Consider the following 17202-nt stretch of genomic DNA (forward strand, 5'->3'; position numbering starts at 1 on the left):
TTCTCACAGCTGAAGGAAGTCAACAATGTAGTGGCACAAGGATAGCATTAATACAAAACAGTCTGAAAAGCAAGATTAATAATGAGGTGGCAAAGTTTACTTCCTGTACAGTTTCCTGTCATTAGCCAAGGCAAAGGTGCAGAACCACCTAATTGTAATGGCTAGTAAAACAGTAAGTGACATGCAGGCTAGTTAAATGTCAAATGACAATCTGAATTTCACCTATTCAAGGCTGGGGTCCAGGTACTTAGGAATAAAATCTTAGGGTTATGAAAGTAATTTTACAGAAACATTAGCTCAGTGCTTGATAGCAGAATACAGACCTCAAGTATCTGTAATTATTAAGGGAAGGACAGAAAACAAACCATCCTACAAAAACCAAAACACTTCCCATCCCACAAAAATCAAACAAGAGTTACTAGGACTGAAAAAGATATGAAACGGGTAATGGGTGACTGAACGTATGAGTAGTTTCTTTGCAAGCAATGACTAAAAAGACTGGAGCACTTCAACATGGAGAAGAGAATTACAGTGGTCTGAGACAAAATAACTAGGAAACAATATCCTGTCTTTCCAGTAAAAGAAATACAAAACAACCAATGAAATGGGCATTTCAGAACAAAAAAAGGGAGACCAACTTTTGCACACTCCATACTTAATGGTGGGACTCTGTCTCAAGTAGTTTTGCGTGCTCAAAGTTTTATTAAGTTCAGAAAAAACTATTGGAGAGATTAGTGGAAGAGGAATCTATTGAAAACTATTAAGTACAAATACAGAAGAGTCTTTAAGCTATAAAGCAGTGAAGGCTGAGAGACCTTTCTAAAGAGGCATCATTATATGATTAATGATATGCCTACTTTTAGATATGTTACATAATTACATGCCTGTTCTTACACTAGTTCCTAAGCATCTCCTGTTGCACACTGCCTCAAAGTATTTTGGTCCAACCAGGTACAGGATTTATTATATTCTCAATTCTAGCTATGATCTTGACTTTGTTGACAATTTTAGCATTCCCATTATTGTGAGCCTAAGTGACTGTTTGGGTCTTTTAGTCAGTTCTCCAGAATAATCATGAGATATGTATTTAGTACTGAAGGGTTGAAGAAAACATTATTTCATGCTCATGTATAGGAGATGATTCTCTCCAGTCAGATATTCCAAAGTACAACTGCAATGACACAGTACCATTTTTTGTACACAAAACCCTGCAAAATACCACAACAGTACTTTATCTCCAATCTGTTCATTTGCTGTTACTTTAATAAACCAGACCAAACCAGAGATGTACAGCCAAGATGGCATATCACTGAGCCCCATGCCCAAGTCCTGCTCAGAGACAGTGTGCAGGTTGGCACATCTCTGCACTAACATGTTCACGTAACTTTTGAACTGGACTTCTCTGTATAGGCAGTCAAGTGCTGACTTACTTGACCTGCAGCTAGTCCATGGAGATGCACATAATTGCCTGATAGCCCTCTGTCTCCACCAAGTCTTACACAGGATCACATCCCTACTAAAAGATATGCATTTCTGTCTGCCCTGCAGTCATTCCCAGGAAGGAGAGCATGGACAACAGTTTCAGTTGTATTTGCTCAGGTATCGGCACAGCCCGTGCCTTTTGGAGTATGACATGCAGAGGTTAGGGGAGGCGTGGTTAGGGGGAAATGGTCTCTGTCCTTTCTCTTACTGACCCTCATTTCTCACGAGTAGCTAAGACATGCCCATTATGAAGTGACCAAATCCATCATGGTGTTGAGGGTCAAGCACAAAGAGATGATGGCACTTCTTTGCCCTCCTCCCCAGATGAAGGCACAGAGATATCCAGCCTGGCATTGCTGCACTTCCTCAAGGAGGTGCAGAGGATCCTCCCCGCTGCAGCCTCACAGCTGTTTCCCTCCACAGCCACATCCACAGGAAGAAGCCTGACACTGTCCCTCCCCACTACTGGCAAAGGAGGGAGGGGTAAAGGGCCACCCCACTCTGGGGGAAGAGACAACAGCAAAACCCCAAGGAAGCTGGCTGACACTATTTACATTTAAAATTGCTTGTCTTCTAAGAAATAGAAGAGCCTGAAGTTTCTCCACTGCTTGACAGGTCCGACAAAGAGGCCACCATACTTAGCTTTCATTTCTTTTTACCGCTTTTCCCAAGGACAGCTGCAACCATTTCATTTAAATGTTGTTACTAAATGATGCTGCCTTTGTATCACAGAACTATCCATTAACTTATCTTCCAGTCACTTCTTTAATACCAACATGAGCATACTCTTCATTTCAGTTTGTGTCATTTCTTGCTGTTGCCATATACTGAATATCTTAATTGTATTTCTGACTCTGCCATTAGGAAACTTTATATTCCATTACAAAGAGACACTAAGATAGGAGATAAAATTGGTACTGATAATAAGTCTCAGACCTCCTCCCTACCACAGTCTGAACAGAGAGAAATCATGTTTCTTGTTTTGGTTCAATTCCAGCTCTTCACAGTGATCTACAGAAAAATGACCAAAAATTTGATTTATTCCAGTGATTTGAATTTTCCCTTATTCGTTAGCTGATTTCTTTGTTCAGTGCAAACTCTCACTTTTCTGATCTGTAAGTAATGACTGAAGTGCTCTGTTCAGTACAGACATTCTCTTTATTCTCAGCTGATGGACCAAATCTTTGGCGACTTAGTAGATAGTTTGATCCACAGTGTCTCCCAGACATGTTAAAGTTCCTTATTTTAATAAATAATAACAACAGTAATAATAATGATGGTGACTGTTTAAAAATTGTAAACACCAGGATAAAACTCTCTGCAAGTCTGAAATTTTATGATCTACTACAGTATCATAGTTCATACATGTCAAGCTTCAGCTGCATGAGGATTTTTAGGAACTAATGAGGCCTGGGCATAAAGCTGAGAACTTTCAGATACCACATTGAATATCAGGCACAAATTGGTTTAAGATAGAGGTGAATGTGCTTGAGTCTTCTCTGTGACAATAAGGCTGTAATTGCTGTTTTGTGCTACAGAGATAGTATTAAATATTTTTTAATTATTAAAAAAAATAATCTCCTGGGTGGGTGACAGGGGAGCTGCATACAGACAAAATCTTAATGTGGATAGTTCGAAAAGAACAACCCAGATGCTTTTAGAAAACTTAATTTTAAACTATCAACACATGTCCCCAGTACATTAAACATGCAAGTGCAGAAATAATTCTTCCTCCCTGTATCCTGATAACTAGACAACACAACTCTGGACTTCAAATCTAACAGTGGTAAAGCAGTAAAGTACACCTTAATGTTAAAAAAACCCATAATGTTTAAATCGAATAATTCCAAATCCATCTCTTAATTCCACTAACTTCAATCAAGTAACTGTATGTATAGGACCTCATAAGTTTAATAAAATCACATAAAGAGTCCTGTTAATGAGCTTCCATGAAACAAGGATGTTAAGCACTGAAAGCGTTACAACAGCATTAGACTGCCACCTTTCTATCTCACAATAAATACTGAAGCATCTGCAAAATTCAAATAGCGTTTAAATTCTGGCTGTATGCTCAGCATATAAATGTCAAGAAATTTGACACATAAATTAAAAAGGAGCTTTTAAGTTTTTAAGTCAGGATTTCCAGTTATTTAATACTCTCAAAAGTACCGAAACGCTCCCTACCCTGCTCCAAGCCTCAGGTTGATAGCATGTGTGACAAAATATTGTCACTCTCAGTTGTTAACGAAAGGAAAAAAGTAATGTCACTAAATATGTTTTTGTGTACACGCAAATTCTGTTTAGATGATCAAGTCATCTTGGAAGACAACATACTGGCAATGCACCACACATTTAAGCTGCACCAAAAGCACAGTGATCGTTAATCTCCTCCTGAGGGATTTCACGTAAAGCTGACGATTTCTGCTTCCACCAGTAAAGCTTGTTTACTGAAACCTGGGTTGGACTATCCCTTTGAAGAGCTATCCTTTTGAAAACAACACAACTTGTCTGCACAACAAAGCACTGTTTCTTCCTAGCTGTCTAGAAGGGACTTTTGTTTTTTTCACTTTCAAGTTTTCAAGTATTTACGTTCACTTACATAACTAACTAAAATCCTCCCCAAACCGAAACAACTCCACAAAGAGGGCAGGCAGCAGGACCCATGCACCACAGCGGTTAGCAGTTAGCAGTACACATGCTTAAGACATACAAAGCAAATAACATTTCAGCATTCTTGCCAAATGAGATTATGCGTTTGTATACCTACCTCTCTCACATGCACAAACCTACACATTACACAGCAAATAATATGGAACAGAACAAAGACTCTTTGTTACTGACCCATAATGTTTTGCAAAATGCTCTTCTTTGTCTAAAACTGAACGGAGTGTTCCTCAAGCCCCAATGACCTAAATATACAAAGCTTGTACAGAGAAGGAATATCTATTTCTTTTAGAATAACTGATAACATTAGAAAATACAGACAAGCTTTTGAGAACAGAACCCCCAATTTCCAAGGATTTTTATTCAAGATTTTTTTTTTTACATAGTAAATACTGCAGTCATTCAAATACAGACACTCTGAAGGGAGACAATTGGAGCTTAAGGCTTATCACACCCAGCTGTGTTTTAGCAGAATATCTTATGGTTACCTCCCCTCAAACAAAAGTGCTAATACAATTAAAAAACCAGTTTAATGAAAAACAACCCTCAAAATTTCCTAAAGTCAGCAAGTTGTCTCTGCTTTTAAGCCCCAGCACCTTCTGATGAATGCTTGTGGGAATGAGGAAAGGGGCTTTTTTTAAAATTAAAAAAGTGCCTTCACAATTAGAACTGAATGAAGTATCACATTACAAGGGATCCTCCACATAGCACTCTAATGAAGAACCTCTATAGCTACCTCTCTTGACAGGTTGCCCTGATGTACCTATTTATTTTGCAGGATTTAACAGCATCCCCTCAATGAACTGTAAAGACAAGATACTCTGCTGACAAGGTATTCTCCTACCTGAAGCTTCATTTTCCAGCATGAATGCATCCATGTATCCTCAGTGTAGCTTCCCCTGGTTGCATGACTCCCACTATCCAGACTAAAGAGATGGAGCTGTGTAAGAAGAGGTTCAGACTGCCCTACATTTGCCTGCAGATGAAGAGAAAGAGTTGGTGCTGTACTTGCCTGGGCTTGCTTAAGCTCCCTAAATATAATACTAGTGTAGCTCAAACTATACTAACTACTTCCTCCAGCTGATTTCAGTGAAAAGAGCTTTTGATGAATAATGCATGAGAGCTCCTATGAACATGCTCTACTCCTTGCAGCAGCTGATGTCTACCTCTCCCCGCTTCCTGAAAGCAACTTCTAGCAATTTTTGTGTTATGAAGCATAAAAATTCTCCCAATGTCCAAAGAGCAAGACGGATGCCCCTCCGAGACACATTTTCTTTACTCTTTAGTCAAACCAATACATCTGGTGATTATATTTTTTTTCTGTAAAAGATAAAGGTCTGTGCAGCTAGAAGTCTTAAGCAAGCATGAGTAGCACAGGGCCACATCTCTGGACTACACAATACTAGCAAATTCAGTTACTCAGTAAGTATTTTTCTTAAGGGCTATGATGCAAAAGAAGCTGTATAAAGATGACCGAAAAGACAAAAAGATGACAAAAGACCGAAAGAATGTGACAGACCAGAAAACAATATAGCATAAAGAAGGTGAAACAAAAATACACTTGCTGTAGCTGGCAAGTTCAGCTGATTGTTTACAGAGAAAAGAGATTAGTGAGTGGAAGAAGATGGGGGATAAATTCACATGCTGCTTCAAGCTAACTACAAAAATCACTTACTTCCAGATGCTCTTCTGAAGACTGAACACAAGACTAATTTGCAAGTACCTTATTTTCAAGTGCAATTACTACAATAGGCAAATGTCAATACATGCCATGTGTGGATTCAGTTCCATTTCACAGAATTGTTTTGCTTTGATTTCATTGTTAGATACACAACAAATTATTTGGCATCTCTTCATCAGTTACCTGCTGCAATCTAAGTGACATAGCTATGCAAACACAACTGACAAGGCTTTCACAGCCCTTAAGTTTCCTGTAAAGAAAGGGTGGCTTTAGTGTATTCATTTAAAGTGAATGTGTGCAACTTCCTACTTCCTGAACTGATTGGATCCAATCCTCTTCAGTTTGGGCATAACATAACTCTTTAGACATCTCTAAGGTTGCATTTCTCAGGTCATGTAAAAACTCAGAGACAGTCTCTGCTTTCTACTCCTGCCTCATGTGACTCGTGCAGAAAGTAGGAGATAAAAGGTGAAGACAACTGAGACATCAAAGAGAAAGGGATATTCAACCAATTGGTCATGATTCGCTGTTACTTTCAAAGGACTCCTCTTTCACCTCTGCTAAGGGTGATCCTCCTGCAAGGATCAAAGCTATGCTTAGGACTCTCCGGAAGACATTACCCACACAGTTGCATTTATTGTCATGATTTCCCTGGCATACCCTCTGACCCTGGAAATGCTGTATACAACATAAGGCAGATAAGAGGACTTCCCTTCAACTGCACTTTTTTCAAGACCAGCTCCGTCTTCTCACTCTCATTAGTTGCTGCCACATCCACTTTTAAACTAAGGTTTTTGGGTGACTGCAGCCCATTCAAAATTCTATTTTACCACAAAACTACATGGTAAAAATCTTGTGGCCAGGAACACTCTGTACATACTTTCTCATATTCTCTCCCTCACTCATGGTCAAAGACAATACTCTGAGCTGTGTCTTATCCACCACAGCTGATTCCATATCCTGAGCATTCTGCGTAACCCTATTTCTCCCTCCCTCCAGACTGAATATTCCTTTTTGAAAAGTCCAATATAAAAATCAAACCCACACAAATATCAGAATCATGTTATCAGAACCATAACAATGGCTATGGATATACTTCAGTTATCAATACTCTATTGATAAACCTCAATCAGGGAAAGATTTTAACATTTAAAAATTGGGGCTGTAAAGTCTTCCTCTAGCTCCTCCATTGTGATTTTACAAATGAGAACCAAGAAACTTCCAAAGAATGAGTAGGACTGCCCAGAGACAGTCTGCATCCAGACAGCCTTGTACACCATGAACTATAAGGTAAGCAACTGTGCTGGATATGATAGACGGAGGAGGACTACTTTATAGAGAGATCTTTTGTTTCAGCAGAGAAAGCCAAAAGGACTACAACTCATTAGAGGAAACATAATCCCATGGCACACTCAGATTCTACCCCATAAACAAACAGTAGCAGATTAAACATATGAAATGAATCATTTAGAGTGACACACTTGGTAGTTTTGAAACAGGGTATGCTACCTTCAATTCTATGCAACAGACCTAATTTCAGAAACCCCAGCAAACAGGAAATAAGCTGCAAGATTTGCGCTGTCAATGGCAGAGTTAAAAACTCAAGATTTTCATATCAGATGAGCTTTAGATAAACAACAGAATATTCCTCCTCCTCTATGTCAGCCTTGTAGACTCTTCCATACCCTCAGAGTGGTTTGGTTGATATGGGCCTTAGTGCAAACAAGCACTCTGCAAGCAAAATTTCTGCCTTAGTTCAACTTCAGTGACTGCACTAACATGAATTCATTTTCCAGATGTTTTCTTTAATATCTTTAATATCTGAAAGATAGCATTGAATTTCTAAGATTTTTTTTCCCAGAGGCTCTAACTCTGAGGCTAATGGAAATGAATCCCTGGAGAGGAGGGGGGAAATCTGCCATAACCATATATTTGTAAGGTTTTATACATGGGGAAGTACATACAGGCTCAGTTAAGAATTTCCCATAGCCCTTTGGATATTTACCCTCTTCCTCTTAGTACTTCCAGAGATTAGGTCGAAGCCTGGTTTCTAAATTCAAGAGGTGTATTACTACCATTATGTAGAAGTATGCAAACACAGCAAGCTGGAAGAGAAAGATGGTTTAATTACATTCTGCAGCAGCATTACACCAATGGACTCAGCAGAGCTATGTCTGCATGTGGCCCACAGGACTACTCCTATGACACCAGGTGTTATGAATAAGTTTCTAGGAGAAGCAAACCAGAACACAAACAGATGAGAAAAATTAAACACTTCAGACAGTTTTCTCGCTTGGATATTCAATTTAAAACATAACATGAGAGAGGCAAAACCTATCTGCCTTCTAAAGAGGGTCTTTCATAGGGATTTAAATAAAACAGTATTTTCCTAAACTCTAAAAGAATGATGAAATCAGTTCTGAATCCACCTGTTCACTTAATGTAGCATACAAAGTTTATATTTTTTAAAACCTTAGTACCTGAAGCGATGAGATTTGCACTAAAAATCTGCTTATCCATTTAAAAACACTAAATTCCCCAATTTCTATGTAACAGAACTTAAAAAAATCATTGGAAGCAAGGATATTGAAAGTCTAAAGCCACGTGGCAAACAACACCAAAATGACATGAATCCACAGGTTTAAGTGACGTGTGAGATTTGACTACTTAGGGTTAACACACTCTCAAGTCTTGCATCCTCAAAATAAAGCAATCAGTGCGTTTTTTCTCAAATGTTAAATATTTGATTATTTCATCACATATTTGAATCTAACCAATGTTAATTATGTTTATGAGATTAAAAAGTTTAAAAATTAAAGGCTTTCTGCTGAACAGCTTCATATTTTATCTTAAATGAACAGCATTTTGTAGCATTCTCCCACATGCCTGAGCAATCATGATGCCTGGGAAAGGAAGAGATGCAGGAGAAGCTTCACCATAGGAAGAACTGTGCATAGCAAAATTGTCTTTCATTCATGCACACTTATTAGGTAAAACTTAACTTATGTGGTGTCAGCTCACAGATGCATCACTTCGTTACATGCTTATGCTAGGGGCCAGGCTGAATCATTTTGGTGAAGCATTTAGCTACTGGCTGGCCAGTTAATTTTACAGTCAAATTTTGTACAGTCTATTTAGTTTCTCCCATTTTTAAATAACTGCAGCCTCCTGGGGAAATTCTCTAGTGGACCATCTGCTCATTTCCTATAAATCCTCCTTTTAGACTTTACACAGATTCCCAAGCTGTCAATCAGAACTTCTTTGATGTCAGGGTGAAAAAAACCCCAACTATTCTGAACTGAAACCTGCAGTCCAAAAAGATTAGTTATTCCCTGATCTGTAAAATAATAGTGGAGCAAGTAATTTCTCTGCAGCACATCTCAAGGAGCAGATACATCCTCAGCAAGATGAGCACTTCTGGTTTTCCCTGGCCACAGGTCAGGAAAAGACATCATGACTGAGGGACAATCTAGCTCACATTTTTACACTTGCTCACAAGTTTTTGCGTGTCCAAAGCACCTTGTTTGCAACCACCTTAGTTGGAACTGCCTGGGAACAGCTGATGGACATTTCCCAGGTCTAACCGCAATGGAGGGTGGAGGGAATTAAGAACAAATGTGGACAGCAAAAGCCTAATGAGGGAAAGACAAGATAAGGAGCAGTTAAATACCAAGCTATATTTCTTGTCTTCAAATTTGCATAATCATGCTTGTGCAAGCACTGCACTTCTCTGGCTTGTGAATCGCTGTAGGCTGCACAGATCCAATGTTACACCAGACATTTTCCAAACAAACAAGTCTGGAGGGAGTTTCAGCAATCAGGAACACACTGAAGGAGCTAACAGACTTCGATCCAGCAAATGTTTCCTCTGAGTCTATGTGAATTTCACAGTAGAAAAAAGAAGTGAGGAATGAAATTAGCACCAGTATCCAAACTCTGTACCAAACATTAATAAATACCATATCACATCCCATAGTCCGTGGAATAGGCAGAAAGACAGCAGTACCTATGAGAAGGAGCTAACTTTTACCTGCCGTCTGTGCCTAATTCAAATACTTATCACTGCCAACAGTAAATTCACAATGCAGCAAAGCAATATAATGGTGCTTACCCAAGTACTGTGGGTGTCACTAATGTACCTACACAAGAGTGAGGTATAAAAATACGGCCTGAAGAATTTTTCCAAGAAATTAGAAGATTGATTGCAGAAACAAACAAACCAACAAAAATCCCCAAACCAAATCCACAAGAAGTATTTCAGACTAGAGAAAATTGTGTGATTGAACATGAACAAAAGGACCAACCAACTAAGGGGCATATTGAGCTTCCTTAATGGTTTTGTTTCTCCACACCTCTACAGTTTTGGCTCTCTGTTCCGCTTTTTGGCCTCAGCTGAGTTTAGAACAGTGAATTGAACACAAGTTCCTGCCTGTGCAGTTTTGTTGTGGAGAACTAGTTAAGATACTTTCACAAACACTTGAGAAATCTATGAAAAAAAGAAAAAAAACCCAGAACTTTGTTTTAAAGAGGAACTGTAGACCTTCCTCAGAACATCCTAAAAAAAAACCCCAAAACCAAACACCTCCCACCTCCCATCAGATTCAAAACTCACAACAGCTAAAACCGTCCTAAATATTGCACAAGAATAATTCATCAGAAAGGGTGTAATAGAGGTCAGGACTCTGTATTAATCTCCTCAGTAAGTTAGGGTTATAAATTAGATCTTTAGGCTTTATAGTTATTTTTGTCTTAATGACTGAACTGAAAAACAGCAGAGCCATAAAAATGTGTTGATCTGATCTGCCTTCCTTGACCATGTCATCCAGGGAGATTTATGTGTGCCTCAGCTAGGTTTACTACAGATAGCTTAACAGAAGTCCACTTAAAGGAGGACTTCAACAATCTAGTACCTGTTCCAGTTCGTTTCCCGCCTCCCCTCCCCCTACTAATCATGCCTGGGGACAGATGGCATGGAGGCACCAGAACCTGCTGCCCAGACCACAGTGGACATTTTCTGGAAAAGGATAATTGGTAAGAATGCATTTCAGAGGTATCAAGGAAATATACCTGTGTTTTGCTGACGAGTATTGAGGAAAGGCACTTTTAAACTAGTTATTTTAAATGAGTAGCTGTAGCAGAGGTAGGGAGAGGTCAAAGAGAAGTCTTTAGGGACCTGCAGGCTCTCGTAATCATTATCTACCTGCTGGCTGCCTCACAGGTGAGCTTGTGTTGCAAAGGTCAGACTGAAACCAACCAAGCTGCTAGAACATTTAGACACAGATATCAGGTCTCCTGAAAGCAAATATTTGGAGCAAGAGATGATATCTAGCACATTTAATCCAAAGTCCTGATCGCTCCTGAAAACAGTGGGAGGATTCCTGGCAGTTCAGCGGCAGAGCAGTAGAGTTGGGCAGAAGCTAGAACTGGGAACTTTCAGGAGATAAGCAGCTGTCACTAGACTCACTCAGTGTGAGACCAGGTGAACTAGGGGAATGAAAAATGCTCTTAAAGCTAGCAGCAACAGCAGAGTTCTTCTCTGTATCTACATTTAAAAGGAAACAGAGGTTTACAGATAATAAGGGGGGAAAAAAACTCCACAAACCAGCATGGCATGGACAGGATACAGAGGGAACTTGAAGCTCTGAGGGAGACATTGCAGCCCAGCCATGCAGGTTGTGTCTTTTTCTACCTAGCTGCATTTATGGAAAAGGCCCAGTTTCCCATGGAAACTGCAAGCTCCTATACTTCAGTACGTTTCAGTAACCATTAGAAAGCACCTTTCAAAATGTGACTATTTATTCAGGCTCCCAAATACACACAATTGGTGTAAAAAAAGGCCCCGAATACTTGGGCTTGTTACACGTTGCTGAAATTCTCCCCACAAAGAAACATCCCTCATACCAGCTGAGCTCAGGATGTGATTGGGAAAAAGCATTGTCTTGCTGCAGACGTACTTGCCCCATCTGCTCTTTTTTTTCCACTCAGTCTATTGTCTCCTATTAACATTTTCCTAGTATGTTTCAGCTCACTAAAACTAACTTTTCGCCTAAAACCAGAACAAATGTTACTGACATAAAATGTGTTAAATAATGAAGACCTGACACCTGACAGATATGAAGTTGGCCTTGTCAAGAAAGAATCAAATGAAGATATTCCTGCTGGTTCCACAAGATCAGTGCTAAGCAGGCATGAGTCAATATTTTCAATAATCACCTGGAAATTGTTTTTAAAAAAACTCGAAAAACAACATAGCAAAGTCACTGCCAGTTTTACAGCTGAGACAAACCTTAGCAGTGTGGTAAAAATGATGAGGATTACAGCTACTTCATAGACACTGAGCAACTGAAATTGATTTTGGGAAAAAATCCCCTACTCAAACTGCGTTTTATTTTCACCAAATTAAAGTGACACAGGATGTAACTGCAAGTTATACAGGCTTCAGCCTATAAAACAGGAGTATATTAAAGGTTTTGGGAAGTTGAAGTGACAGCCTGAATAGGGTTTGAGGACAGGATCAATGCCATTCATCCCTGCATTATAGCAAGCAGGGATCAGTCTTCCCTCTGAAATCCAGTATTGCCAAGGTAGGTGCTGGAAAACTGAGGCAGGACAAGTAGAACACCAAACCCTAAAAGCAAGAGTAGCACAGCTTGCAATTAAGACACTTGCACTTGCAGTGTCCAAATCTTTGTTTTCAACTAGAAGCGGATTGAAAAGGATCTTGTTTTATCCCTCCAAACATTTTCAAGGCTTTAAGAAACACCCTACTGTAAGAGTCCATAATTTTATCTGTAGATGACCTAATTTGTTTGAACATACCAGTAGGTCCAAAAGCACAATTTTAGAGCCTGGAGAAGGTCACCAACAGCTGGGAACTGAGGCCATAAAAACTCAGAATTAAAAAGGAAAGAAAAAAAAAGTTTTACATGGTTTCTGTCAACGGAAGTAAACTACTGAGTAAGACAGAAGATTTACCCTTCTCCTTCAATCAACACTGGAGGCTGAAGTGCCCCTTCCAAATACCATGACTTATGGGTTCAGTATACATTGCATGTAGTAACATCGCAACACAGCTCATTATAAGTCAGATGTTTCCATCCTGATTGGCCTTCAACATAACAAACTTCACAGGAATCACTAAAACAAAACAAGCCATTCTCAACCAGACTGATGAGAAAGGGCTTGGGAGTGAAAGGTGTTGCTTCTATGCTGCTAACTTCAGTTAGGAACCAGAACAATCATAGAATGGTAGGGGATGGAAGGGACCTTTAGAGAGCGTCTAGTCCAAACCCCCTGTCAAAGCAGGTCCACCTAGATCAGGTCATACAGGAATGCATCCAGGTGGATTTTGAAGAACTCCAGATTTTGAGGAGACTCCACACCCTCCATGGGCAGCCCATGCCACTGCTCCATCACCCTCACAGTGAAATAGTTTTTTCTTATGTTTAAATGGAACCTTTTGTGTTCCAGCTTCTTTTCATTACACCTTGTCCTGTCACTAGATACAAAAGAAAAAAGGGATGTCCCAACCTCCTGACATCCACCATTTAGATATTTGTAAATATTAATGAGATCCCCTCCCACAGTCTCCTCTAAACTGCCCCAGTTCCTGCAGCCTTTCCTTATAAGGAAGATGCTTCATCATCCCTGTATTACCATTGCGTAGTAATACATGAATATATTTTAGATAGCTTTGTTCTGCTTTATATATAAAAAAATACACACAAAATAGTTACTTTAAAAAAAAAAAATCTATACTCCAACATGCCTTTTCCTCTTCCACACGAACTTGATCACTGTATGATAACACAGACTTTTTTACTTGGTGTGTTGAAGCAATATAAGCCCAATACTCAAGGTTTTCATATTAATCACAGAAGAGAAACAGTTCCGTTTTATTCTCAGATGTAAGGAGAGAGGATGTCTTCTGTTAGTTTAAACAAAAATTAATAGTAGCAGTACCCAGTGGTCCTAATTTGGTAATGTTCCCATCAAGTACCCTAGCACTTCCCTTTTAAGTGCTTAACTTAAAAGAGCTATGGCATAAAAGTTTACAGGTATGTAGTAGCTGTGCTTCTCTTTTCCCAAATGTCCCAATTTTGATGTCTGAAAACAGAGATGTCCTATTTACGGGTCACTTCCACATTTCTGCCTTTGGATGTTTCAGTAACTCCTATGTCTCTGGAGCACCTGATGCTTGTCAAGAGGCAAAAAGTGAAGTCACACTGACACATTTCAGGCAGAATAAAGCTGTTTAACTGCTGTTACATTAACCAGCTCTGAGAAATTCTGATGCAAAAATTATTGAATGTTTCACTTGGTAGCATATGAGTCTGCCTTGCAGTCTTAACCCATAGCTTTCAGCCATTTTCATTACAGTAAACATAACTAAAGAGGACTGAGGGAAAAACACACCAACAAACAACTCTTTCATGTTCTCTGGGCAACTTGAAAGCTAGACACAGCTTTAAAACCTCTGAAGTTCACGAGTTTAAAGGGTACTACAGCACAGCATGCCTCTCTAATAGAACTATTAGTCTGTTCAGAAGAACATCCTAAATAAAACAAATTTAAAAAAAACCCAAAGGAATGCAAAATTCAACCTACTTGAAGTGTTTCACCAGGCAAAAAACACAGTTGTCTGAACAAGCAAACCAATAGACACTCACTATGCTACAATGCATGAGGCAAAATATCTTACTGGAGGAAAGCCCCTTGTATTTCTGCTATCTCTGATTTACAAAAGTTACCAGTACTAACACGCCCCTCCTCCCCAAAAAAAAAAAATCAGTAACCTGACAATGATTTCAGAGGCACTCTGCATAGACACAGATATTTATACACACATACAGCTTACTGTGGGACCATGGCTGACACACGTTTCTCATTAGAAAGCAAACAAACAAGCATGCTTTCGCCAGGGAAGAAAAAAAAATAATCTGTAAAATCAATAGCTTAGATCCAGGGATCCCTTTACGGAATGCTGCTGCACATCAAGATAACAGAAACATCCAGAGACCTGCAAAACACTGCCACTGAAACATACTTGGTTATCACATCATTAAACAGCACCAGCACTTATTTTAGAAAATCGTATTTTTCAAAAGAATGACTTGTTCAAGTTAACTGCTAGTGAGAGCTAGACAGAGATTGTGTTCATATCAGAGAGGTGGTTTAAAAATTCAAGTTAATGCAACAGCTACAGATCACAACAATTAACTCTGATTCTGGCCTTAATAATGAAATTAATTAAGGAATTCACATGTAATAAGCAGACAAAAAAAGAAACAGCAATTGTATTAGTCTGATTACAAACCTGAAACTTCCAAAGTTTCTCCTCTGAAGCATCACTGCATAAAACTCTGCTGCTGTATCAACTGCTGTTAAGTTTTCATAATGTTTACTGAATTTTTAAAAGTATGGATTTCCTGCTCTTCTCCTTCAAATCCCTTTCAGAAACCACTTCCCACAGTTTCCGTCTCATAATTCATCTCCCCTCAGAAGCCATCTGCTCCTTTTCTCACACACATACTGTACACACTCCAAGATAAACACAATGTAGAATCCAATGGTGTGATCCAACTGTTTTGTTAGGACTGCTCAAGCAGGAGCTGCTTCCTCCCATCCCATTCCTTCCCTCCTGCTTCCTGCCTCCTCTCTTCCTCCTTCACCAGGGTTTGCTAGGAAGCAGCATGCTCTAGCTTCCATCATGATTCTCATCCTGCACTCAAGCACAAAAAGGGCAGAACAGATTCAGGAAGGTCACAGCAGCTGTCATGTTCACTATGACAGAGATGAAATGATGCCTTTCTGCAGGAGGAAGACTCCTCTCTTCTCCACACACCCCATGCCCACCACGTTCTGCAGCAGACCTCTGGGATAGCTCAGCAGAACCATCTGTAGAGTGGGACTCTGGCAAAGCAGACATCTCAAATAATTTAGTTAGAAATGCTTCCAGCTGCTCAGCTTTTATCCATATACCTGAAGCCCTTTACAAGGCCCTGTGAAAGCACATTCACAGGGCACCTTAAAGACGCTGCAAAGTGATATGTCCAGGAAGGGTATGATGCAACTAACAATTAAGTTGTCTTGACAAACAAGAGCAACTCTTCTCATAATGAAAAGGAGAGGTCACAAGCTGGGTAGTGTTCAAGTATGCACAACTGCACCTATGGAATCAAGAGAAGCATTTGGTGTGAAACAGTTTCTCAAGCCATTTTCCTGTTTATTTAGTGCTCCTCACTAAACTATTTACCTGCTAAAGGTAATCAGAGTTGAAGTATGTTCAGACACCTGCTTCTACCCAGACATGTACTAAAAAATCTGTTTTAGCACAGAAATCAGCCATGGAAATACCATGCTCTCAGCATGACAGCATCGCTGCAGGGGCACAATTTGGAAAGATGTTAAAACCATCTTGGTCATCTGATGTATTCTCAAGTGACAAGGCCTGGGAAATATTCCGACCAGAATACTCCTCCCAGACTGCAGAAACAATAACATTTTCACTTCAGCTCTTCAGTGATGCTTCTGTCAGGTTGTCTGCTCTGCCAAAAAAATGCCTAATTGCTACTTTTTAAAAAGTGGGAAGTGTAACATCAACTTTTTCAGAGAAATGCTTTATGATCCATTGAAAAACACATTAAGAGTCAAAGTTTGAATTATCAGGAAAGGTCTCTGAAATTCTCACTTTGAGAATAAGCCTATAAGCAGTACAGCAGGAGACACATTCTGCTTCCCACAGAAGAGTTAAAGGATACTCAGACAAAAATTCTTTCATAGTTAACCAGTTTGTATACAAAGCAAATTTAATAAAGGAAAAATGCCAAGTCCAATGTTAATAAATGACACAGCTACACATAAACACACAAATCTCAGTATAAAAATACGGGGAGAAATTGTCAAAGGATTTCCAGCCTGGCTGCTTAATGAATGATTTGGTTGAACAAGCAAACAAAACCAAACACACATACAGAGCCTTACAAATGCCTAAGTATTTGGATCAAGTTCAGCCAGTCAGAGCACACATTCACAGCTCAAAGTCCAAAAAGTGAATGGAAAAGGTCACAAAGCACTTCTGTACCTTAAAAAAAATATAATAACTCCAAGTATCACACCGGATGTAAAGTGTCCACCTCTATATTGCACTACTGATCTATGACTAAAAATTCTTGCAAGTGTACCTATTACCTTTCCTTTTTTTCAATTCTTCAAGTCCTGTTTTTCTAGTAAGATGTGGCTATAGTGCCTTTCTTTTTGTAGGATACAAGATCATTAAGAAACCATAAGAAATTTATCAAGATGCAACACAATGTACTTAGTATAATGTCACCCAGACAAATTAAGCAGTCATAGTATCTCCAGTATTACAGCTT

General features: G+C 39.3%; 1 protein-coding gene across 9 annotated transcripts in view; it reads right to left on the minus strand.

The window, feature by feature from the left end:
* The window catches only part of MARCHF8 (membrane associated ring-CH-type finger 8), an 88444-nt gene that overhangs the window by 43923 nt on the left and 27319 nt on the right, over positions 1-17202 (minus strand). Inside the window, exon 1 of one of the 9 annotated variants that reach the window (XM_062000903.1) lies at positions 4991-5074. The exons of 7 other annotated variants lie outside the window; for them this stretch is intronic. Coding sequence is in view for 1 of the 2 variants with exons in the window: in XM_062000898.1 (XP_061856882.1) it covers positions 4991-5020 (30 nt within the window). In the remaining variant the exon portion in view is untranslated. Of the gene's footprint in view, positions 1-4990; positions 5075-17202 lie in introns of those variants that run through there. One more of the 9 variants, XM_062000898.1, reaches the window with a different exon arrangement.

Source organism: Colius striatus, chromosome 8 (genome assembly GCF_028858725.1).
Source record: "Colius striatus isolate bColStr4 chromosome 8, bColStr4.1.hap1, whole genome shotgun sequence".
In the NCBI taxonomy this organism is placed as follows: Eukaryota; Metazoa; Chordata; class Aves; order Coliiformes; family Coliidae; genus Colius; species Colius striatus.